This window comes from Oncorhynchus masou, unplaced genomic scaffold (assembly GCF_036934945.1).
Source record: "Oncorhynchus masou masou isolate Uvic2021 unplaced genomic scaffold, UVic_Omas_1.1 unplaced_scaffold_789, whole genome shotgun sequence".
Taxonomy (NCBI): domain Eukaryota; kingdom Metazoa; phylum Chordata; class Actinopteri; order Salmoniformes; family Salmonidae; genus Oncorhynchus; species Oncorhynchus masou.
The window spans coordinates 46,594-55,870 of NW_027014361.1; the positions used below are offsets into that span (position 1 = coordinate 46,594).

Consider the following 9,277-nt stretch of genomic DNA (forward strand, 5'->3'; position numbering starts at 1 on the left):
GACAGACATGGAGGGCTTGTGCCAAGTCTGTTAACTCTCTCTCTCTCACAGACACACAGACAAACACACACTAGAAAACACTAGAATTACACAATAGCATCTGCTTTCAATCTTGTTTATTTTAGATAATTCATTAAGTCATATGATTACAATAATTTGAGAACTACATAACTACAGCAATGATCATTTTAAAAGTTCCAACTCAACAATGATTTTAAATCAATAAGATAACATTCTATATGTCAGACTTGACTTCCTTCATCTGGTCTTTTCCAGACTTTTCTCCTGTGACTTGATGTCTTCCTCTCAGCAGCCGTAGAGTCTGTTGATCCTCAGGATGTCCGTGGTGGACAACCCCTGTCTCTGGCCGATGGGCACGTCGGGGTTGGGGATGGGGGTGATGGTGTCCATCCCGTTGATAGAGAAGGCTGTTTTTCCATAGTGCATGACAGAGCTGTAGTCATAGGGAGTGTTCAGGTTGTTGGTGTTTGATCTATCAAAGTTGTAGGCATTGTTAGAGTCGATGTTACTCCAGTTGATCGTGACGTACTCGTCACGGTCGCTCCTGGTTTGTTCGTGTTGGAAGCCCAGAGCGTGGAGAGTCTCGTGCTGAATGATGCCGAAGTAAACGCAGCCGTCCATTTGGAGAGAAACCGTCTGTTGGCCTCCCACTCTACCAAGAGGGGACCAGCACCCATCTCTGGGCTCGTAGCTGATAAAGTCAACCTGATTCTGCCGAGGCACGAAGCGAATGCAGGTCTTGGAAGTGAAGGCCCGGAGGGCGTTTTCAATGCCCTGCTTGTCAGAGGAACTGAAGCTACTGCTCACTGTGTAGGGCACTTCAACCAGTCCGTCGGGGCCTTTGTTCCAGAAGCATCCTGCACTGTAAAATAACATTCAGCTGGTTAGTCAATTATATTTGAAAATACAATTATTTTGACCTAAAAAAATATAGTTTTTATAGTTAGTTCTTTACTCTACTTCATTCGTTTAAACAACCTGAAATGTAAATATGTAAATGTATCAACATAAGATGCACATAAAAACAACTCCAAGGGACATTTTCCCTCAACTTACTAATTTTAAGTTCTAGCAACAGCTTTTTGACACCTGGCTCTGTTTTTAGAGGATTGTGGGTAATTCCACATTCTTTTGACTTTATAATGCTCCTTTCTACAAAATGTTTGTATGCAGGTTTGAACGAAGCGAAGTTGTATATTTTGTCATCATGCAACTTTCTGAAACACTAAAAGTGAAGTATATTAAACATAAAAATACCTCGTGTTGGAAATACTAAATAAGCTGATGCAGATAGTTTTAAAAGTAGAAGCACAATATTGTTTTCAGTGTGTGTTGGTTGTACCTATAGCAAATCATGGCGTTTCTGGTTGTTGGTGCCACCATGTCCCCCTCCAACAGAAACTGACTGGAGCCGTTATTAGTGGTCAGAATTCTCTCAGTGATGTCTACAGCCTCTGGGTTGTCTGTTAGGATCTCTGGTCCACTTCCATCCTCCATGAGAGGGTTGGCCTGAGAGAGGCCCAGCAGCAGCAGCAGCAGGGTGAGAGAGAGGCTTTGCTCCATCTTCAGTGTGTGGAGAGGAGAGACTGGGTGGCTCCTTGGATCTGACAGTGGAGATTCTCTAGATGGCTTCTTGGTCCTGGAGATGCTTTGGAGAGTCTTGATGTGTGATTCTGTCTGGTCAGTCCTGGGCTTTTTATACAGTCCTCCTCAGGTGTGTCTGCTGGAGGATTCTGGGTTGGGGTCCATGTTGTTAGTCCTAAATAAACCTCTGAAGGGAGGGCTCCACCACCACACCTACAGTTTCAACATGGTTTTAATCCATATGGGTCCATTTACACCTGGCCATGCCTACTCAACAAACATGTCACACACTAATGTAATGACAGTTGACTCTACGACAATGATGTGCTGAGGAACGTGTCGGATTGAGCAGGCCACTGGTTAAATATTGTCACATTTGCCATTTCCTGTTTGACAAATGCTATAGAACAGGTAAACAAGTTGTTCAGACAAACTCATCGTTGTAATTTTTGTCTGGGAATATGAATCAAATGTATTGGAAGAATTATGTTTGTTATAGATTGTGGTAGTTGTGCCTGTATAGCTTAGGCCTGCATTAGTGAAAAATGGCTAAATAACAAAGACCTCCAAAGTCATCATGGTTTAAATCCCTGAGCGGTTTCCTTCCTCTCTGGCAACTGAGTTAGGAAGGACGACTGTGTCTTTGTAGTGACTTGGTGTATTGATACACCATCCAAAGTGGAATTTTTAAAATTTTTAAAATTTTACCTTTATTTAACCAGGCAAGTCAGTTAAGAACAAATTCTTATTTTCAATGACGGCCTGGGAACAGTGGGTTAACTGCCTGTTCAGGGGCAGAATGACAGATTTGTACCTTGTCAGCTCAAGGGTTTGAACTTGCAACCTTCTGGTTACTAGTCCAACGCTCTAACCACTAGGCTACCCTGCCGCCCCAAATTTATAACTTCACCGTGATCAAAGGGAAATTCAATGTCTGCTTTTTAAAATATTTTACCCATCTACCAATAGATCAAATCAAATGTTATTGGTCACAAACACGCGTTTAGCAGATGTCATCGTGGGTTTAGCGAAATGCTTATGCTTCTTCCTCTGATGAGTTCATTAATATCTAACAAGATATCTCACAATACACATATCTAGTAAAGGAATGGAATCAAGAATATAAAAATATATGGACGAGCAATGTCAGATTGGTATAGAATAAGATACAGTAGGATAGTGTAGGATACAGTATATACATAGGAGATGGGTAATGCAAGATTTTTTGACGTTATTAAAGTGACTGGTGTTCCATTTATTAAAGTGGCCAGTGATTTCAAGTCTATGTATATAGGGCAGCAGCCTCTAATGTGCTAGTGATGGCTGTTTAACAGTCTGATGGCCTTGAGATAGAAGCTGTCTCTCGGTCCCAACTTTGATGTACCTGTACTGACCTCACCTTCTGGATGATAGAAGGGTGAACAGGCAGTGACTCGGGTGGTTGTTGTCCTGGAGGGCAGGTAATTTCCCCCATCATGCTTAAGGCAGGCCGCGCCACCCTCTGGAGAGCCCTGCAGGTGCAGGTGGTGCAGTTGCCGTACCAGGCGGTGATACAGCCCGACAGAATGCTCTCGATTGTTCATCTGTAAAAGTTTGTGAGGGTTTTAGGTGACAAGTCAAATTTCTTTAGCCTCCTGAGGTTGAAGAGGTGCTGTTACGCCTTCCTCACCACGCTATCTGCGTGAGTGACCCATCTCAGTTAGTCTGTGATGTGTACGCCGAGGAACTTGAAGCTTTCCACCTTGTCCACTGCGGTCCCGTTGATGTGAATAGGGGGCTGCTCTCTCTGCTGTTTCCTGAAGTCCACGATCATCTCCTTTGTTTTGTTGACTTTAAATAAGAGGTTATTTTCCTGGCACCACACTCCCAGAGCCCTCGCTGCAGGCTGTCTCATTATTGTTGGTAATCAAGCCTACTACTGTTGTGTCATCTGCGAACTTGATGATAGAGTTTTTTTTTTACCTTTATTTTACTAGGCAAGTCATTTAAGAACAAATTCTTATTTTCAATGACGGCCTAGGAACAGTGGGTTAACTGCCTGTTCAGGGGCAGAACGACAGATGTTGTACCTTTTCAGCTCGGGGACTTGAACTTGCAACCTTTCGGTTACTAGTCCAATGCTCTAACCACTAGGCTACCCTGCCTGAGTTGGAGGTCATGGGTGAGCAGGGAGTACAGGAGGGGACTGAGCACGCACCCCTATGGGGCCCCAGTGTTGATGATCAGCGACGTGAAGGTGTTGTTTCCTTCCTTCATCACTTGGGGACGGCCCGTCAGGAACTCCAGGACCCAATTGCACAGGACTAGAATCAATCCTCAATGTGTTTTTCACATATCTCTTCGTTGATATATCGTTCGTGGAAGTCTACTTTCTCCTCTGAATCCCATGGGAAAATACTTGCAGCTGAAGATGACGCACCAATTTCGACGGAGGACACCGGGCGGACACCTGGCAAATGTAGTCTCTTATGGTCAATCTTCCAATGATATGCCTACAAATACGTCACAATGCTGCAGACACCTTGGGGAAACGGCAGAAATTCTGGGCTCATTCCTGTCGCATTCACAGCCATATAAGGAGACATTGGAAAACAGAGCTTCAAAAATTTTGCTCATTTCCTGTTTGAAGTTTCATCTTGGTTTCGCCTGTAGCATCAGTTCTGGGGCACTCACAGATAATATCTTTGCAGTTTTGGAAACGTCAGAGTGTTTTCTTTCCAAAGCTGTCAATTATGTGCATAGTCGAGCATCTTTTTGTGACAAAATATTGCGCTTAAAACGGCACGTTTTTTTATCCAATAACGAAATAGCGCCCCTATAGATTCAAGAGGTTAATAAAAGTGCAACTGTAGGTCTTAACAAATCCAGTTTCTTCTATTCCACAAGGTGATAAACTGATGATGTGTCTTGAATGACGCAATGAATGAGTCTTTTCCAGTAAGTAAACACAGGCCCACTATTAGGATAGCTGTGAAGCTTTTTTCATCGGCAGGACAGAACGGAAGCATCTCCTAAACTCAAGGACAGGGAGGGGGAGGGGGGGGGTCTCTTTGCTAACAACAGCTGGTGCGCAATCTCTAATATTAAGGAAGTCTGGAGGTTCTGCTCACCCGAGTTAGAATACCTCATGATAAGCTGTAGACCATACTATAGTGATAATGTTCATCTATATTTTTCATGGCTGTCTATTTACCACCAAAACCAGATGCTGGTACTCAATGAGCTATATAGGGCCATAAGCCAAGAAGAAAACGCTCATCCAGAGGCAGCACTCCTGGTGCCCGGTGATTTTTTAATACAGGAAAACCGAAACCCTTAAAACCTAAATTTCTACCAACATGTCCTAATTTCTACCAGCATGTCACCTGTGCAACGGGGGGACACACGACCCTCTAGATTACTCAACACACAGAGATGTATACAAAACTCTCTCTCGCCCTCCATTTGGTAAATCTGACCATAACTCTATCCTCTTGATTCCTGCTTACAAGCAAGAACTCAAACAGGAAGTACCAGTGACACGCTCAATTCAGAAGTGGTCCGATGAGGCGGTTGCTAAGCGACAGACTGGAATATGTTCCGGGATTCATCCAAAGTTTTTGTGGAGTTCACCACATCAGTCACCTGCTTCATTAATGAGTGCATCGACAACGTCATCTCCAGTGACTCGTGCGTACATTTCCAAACCAGAAGTCATTGATTACAGACAACATCTAGACACTAGTTTTTATTGACAAGCTGAATGTACCGAGCTGTCTGTTTTTAAAATACTAGCACACATCTCGGACAACAATGCATACCCCGCAAGACATGCCCCAGAGGTCTCTTTACAGTCCCCAAGTCCAGAAAAGATTATGGGAGGCGCACAGTACTACATAGAGCCATGACTACATGGAACTCTATTCCACATCAGGTAACTAATGCAAGCAGTAGAATCAGATTTAAAAAGCAGGTAACAATACACCTTATGGAACAACAGGGACTGTGAAGAGACGCACAGCAAGGAACAGAGACATGCATTCACATACATTGTGATATTGTTGTAAGGTGGTATTGACCATTCATTCAGTACAGACATAGTTCACTGTTTTAATCTGTTGTTTTATATGTGACACTTCAGTCGGTTGTAGTAATGCTGTAAAGGTGGTTGCCAACCGCCATATAAAGTCCAAAGGAGAAGAAGCCTGAAGGAAAGAGGAGAGATGACGAGAAACTAATTTTGTTTACCGTTTTATCTGTGAATTTATTGTCGGAGTAGAGGACCTTGTGCTTTATCCCATGAGCTAGCTACAGCAATCGAGCTAACTAAATTGACATAAATGTTCAATGCTTTTTGACCTGTCCCCAAATTAACATAATTGTTCCTCCTGATTGCGTCTGGTGTGGGTGAACAAAATCAACTTGCGAGCGAATACAGGGCTTCCAAACTATTAAGGATTACAAAGGGGAACCCAGCCACGAGCTGCCCAGTGACACAAGCCTACCAGATGTGCTAAATGCATGCTACGCTTGCTCTGAGCCGAGCAACACTGAACCATGTGTGAGAGCACCAGCTGTTCTGGATGACTTTGTGATCATGCTTTCCGTAGCCGATGTGACCTTTTTAAACAGTTGAACGTTCACAAAACCCGCAGAGCCAGATGGATTACCAGGACGTGTTCTCCGAGCATGCGCTGACAAGTGTATTCACTGACATTTTCAACCTCTCCCTGACCCAGTCTGTAATACCTACATGTTTCAAGCAGACCACCATAGTCTCTGTGCACAAGAACGCCAAGGTAACCTATTTAAATTATCATCACCCCGTAGCACTCACATCTGTAGCTATGCAATTCTTTGAAAGTCTGGGCATGACACCCATTGACACAATCATCCCAGACACCCTAGACCCAGTCCAATTTGCATACTGCCCCAACAGATCCACAGATGATACCAACTCTATTGCACTCCACACTGCCCTTTCCCACCTAGACAAAAGGAACACATACGTAAGAATGCTGTTTATTGACTACAGCTCAGTGTTCAACACCGTAGTGCCCTCCAAGATCCAAGATAAATAGAGAGAGATGTCAGCATGTCTGCAGAACGTTTTGGTTTGTTAGTCTATCTTGTTATGTGATAAGATTCAATGTCCAGCATTTTAAAACATTTTGAGGAGAAACCTGTATTTTGTTGAGGACGTGTGACTCCACTTTGAAGTGATGATTTTAGCAGACCAGACCAGTTACATCTACAGTATAAATCTTAACAAGAAAATACTGTGTGGTTGATTTTTATTTCTGCTTTGTTGTCAGATTCCCAGAGCAGATATTTATGTTGTCCTCTGTCAGCCTCCTTCATTCTCTTCCAAAAATAATTCTTATCTTTCATGTCATTATAGTTGTGAATATTCCTAGTGTCTTATTGTGTTTAGGTGAGAGAAATGATGTCATTGTAGTTGTGACAGAAGTGATGTAACTCTAGTGCTGATTGGAGGAAGAATGTCTTGGATCAGGACAGACATGGAGGACTTGTGCCAAGTCTGTTAACTCTCTCTCTCTCACAGACACACAGACAAACACACACTAGAAAACACTAGAATTAAACAATAGCATCTGCTTTCAATCTTGTTTATTTTAGATAATTCATTAAGTCATATGATTACAATAATTTGAGAACTACACAACTACAGCAATGATCATTTTTTAAAGTTCCAACTCAACAATGATTTTAAATCAATAAGATAACATTCTATATGTCAGACTTGACTTCCTTCATCTGGTCTTTTCCAGACTTTTCTCCTGTGACTTGATGTCTTCCTCTCAGCAGCCGTAGAGTCTGTTGATCCTCAGGATGTCCGTGGTGGACAACCCCTGTCTCTGGCCGATGGGCACGTTGGGGTTGGGGATGGGGGTGATGGAGTCCATCCCGTTGATAGAGAAGGCTGTTTTTCCATAGTGCATGACAGAGCTGTAGTCATAGGGAGTGTTCAGGTTGTTGGTGTTTTGTTTATCGAAGTTGTAGGCATTGTTAGAGTCGATGTTTCTCCAGTTGATCGTGACATACTGGTCACGGTCGCTCCTGGTTTGTTCGTGTTGGAAGCCCAGAGCGTGGAGAGTCTCGTGCTGAATGATGCCGAAGTAAACACACCCGTTCATTTGGAGAGAAACCGTCTGTTGGCCTCCCACTCTCCCAAGAGAGGACCAGCACCCATCTCTGGGCTCGTAGCTGATGAAGTCAACCTGATTCTGCCGAGGCACGAAGCGAATGCAGGTCTTGGAAGTGAAGGCCCGGAGGGCGTTTTCAATGCCCTGCTTGTCAGAGGAACTGAAGCTACTGCTCACTGTGTAGGGCACTTCAACCAATCCGTTCAAGCCTTTTTTCCAGAAGCACCCTGCACTGTAAAATAAAATCCAGCTGGTTAGTCAATTATATTTGAAAATACAATTATTTTGACATAAAAAATATATTTGTTATCTTTACTTCAATTTAATTAGTCCCTTACTCTACTTCATTCGTTTAACCAACCTGAAATGTAAATATGTAAATATATCAACATAAGATGCACGTAAAAGCAACTCCAAGGGAAATTTTCCCTCAATTGACTAACTTTAAGTTCTAGCAACAACTTTAACACCTGGCTCTGTTTTTAGAGGATTGTGGGTAATTCCACATTCTTTGACTTTACAATATTTCTACACAATGGTGTGTTCAGGTTTGACGGAAGAAAAGTATATTTCTCTATTAGTATGAGGCAACTTTATGATACACTAAAAGTGAAGTATATTATATATATATATTAGTCTAGGAACCTTGGTCTGTTATCACTTCCTGTCTAGGAACCTTGGTTTGTTATCACTTTCTGTCTAGGAACCTTGGTCTGTTATCACTTCCTGTCTAGGAACCTTGGTCTGTTATCACTTCCTGTCTAGGAACCTTGGTCTGTTATCACTTTCTGTCTAGGAACCTTGGTCTGTTATCACTTCTTCTAAAAGTGAAGTATATTCAACATAAAAGTACCTTGTGTTGGAAATACTAAATAAGCTGATACAAATAGTTTTAAAAGTAGAAGCACAATATTGTTTTCAGTGTATGTTGGTTGTACCTATAGCAAATCATGGCGTTTCTGGTTGTTGGTGCCACCATGTCCCCCTCCAACAGAAACTGACTGGAGCCGTTATTAGTGGTCAGAATTCTCTCAGTGATGTCTACAGCCTCTGGGTTGTCTGTTAGGATCTCTGGTCCACTTCCATCCTCCATGAGAGGGTTGGCCTGAGAGAGGCCCAGCAGCAGCAGCAGCAGCAGGGTGAGAGAGGGGCTTTGCTCCATCTTCAGTGTGTGGAGAGGAGAGACTCTGGATGGCTCCTTGGATCTGACAGTGGAGATTCTCTAGATGGCTTCTTGGTCCTGGAGATGCTTTGGAGAGTCTTGATGTGTGAATCTGTCTGGTCAGTCCTGGGCTTTTTATACAGTCCTCCTCAGGTGTGTCTGCTGGAGGATTCTGGGTTGGGGTCCATGTTGTTAGTCCTAAATAAACCTCTGAAGGGAGGGCTCCACCACCACACCTACAGTTTCAACATGGTTTTAATCCATATGGGTCCGTTTACACCTGGCCATGCCTACTCAACAAACAGGTCACACTAATGTAATGGCAGTTGACTCTACGACAATGATGTGCTGAGGAACGTTTCAA

General features: G+C 43.1%; 2 protein-coding genes across 2 annotated transcripts; both read right to left on the reverse strand.

Annotated features, from left to right (window-relative positions):
- Nucleotides 1–278: 278 nt before the first annotated feature.
- On the reverse strand, nucleotides 279–1,584 carry LOC135537472 (hatching enzyme 1.2-like). Its single transcript, XM_064963620.1, has 2 exons — nucleotides 1,364–1,584; nucleotides 279–883 (listed from the first exon to the last, which is right to left on the reverse strand). Exons 1-2 carry the CDS (start codon nucleotides 1,582–1,584, stop codon nucleotides 307–309), a joined length of 798 nt encoding a protein of 265 aa, XP_064819692.1. The 3' UTR covers nucleotides 279–306.
- Nucleotides 1,585–7,347: 5,763 nt separating this feature from the next.
- LOC135537474 (hatching enzyme 1.2-like) lies at nucleotides 7,348–9,046 on the reverse strand. Its single transcript, XM_064963622.1, has 2 exons — nucleotides 8,690–9,046; nucleotides 7,348–7,983 (listed from the first exon to the last, which is right to left on the reverse strand). Exons 1-2 carry the CDS (start codon nucleotides 8,911–8,913, stop codon nucleotides 7,407–7,409), a joined length of 801 nt encoding a protein of 266 aa, XP_064819694.1. The 5' UTR covers nucleotides 8,914–9,046; the 3' UTR covers nucleotides 7,348–7,406.
- Nucleotides 9,047–9,277: the final 231 nt, after the last annotated feature.

Coding starts and splice junctions, on each gene's coding strand:
- LOC135537472 (XM_064963620.1), bottom strand. CDS start 1,584: ATGGAGCAAAGCCTCTCTCTCACCCTGCTGCTGCTGCTGCTGGGCCTC. Junction 884..1,363: donor AACGCCATGATTTGCTATAG/GTACAACCAACA, acceptor GTTATTTTACAG/TGCAGGATGCTTCTGGAACA.
- LOC135537474 (XM_064963622.1), bottom strand. CDS start 8,913: ATGGAGCAAAGCCCCTCTCTCACCCTGCTGCTGCTGCTGCTGCTGGGC. Junction 7,984..8,689: donor AACGCCATGATTTGCTATAG/GTACAACCAACA, acceptor TTTATTTTACAG/TGCAGGGTGCTTCTGGAAAA.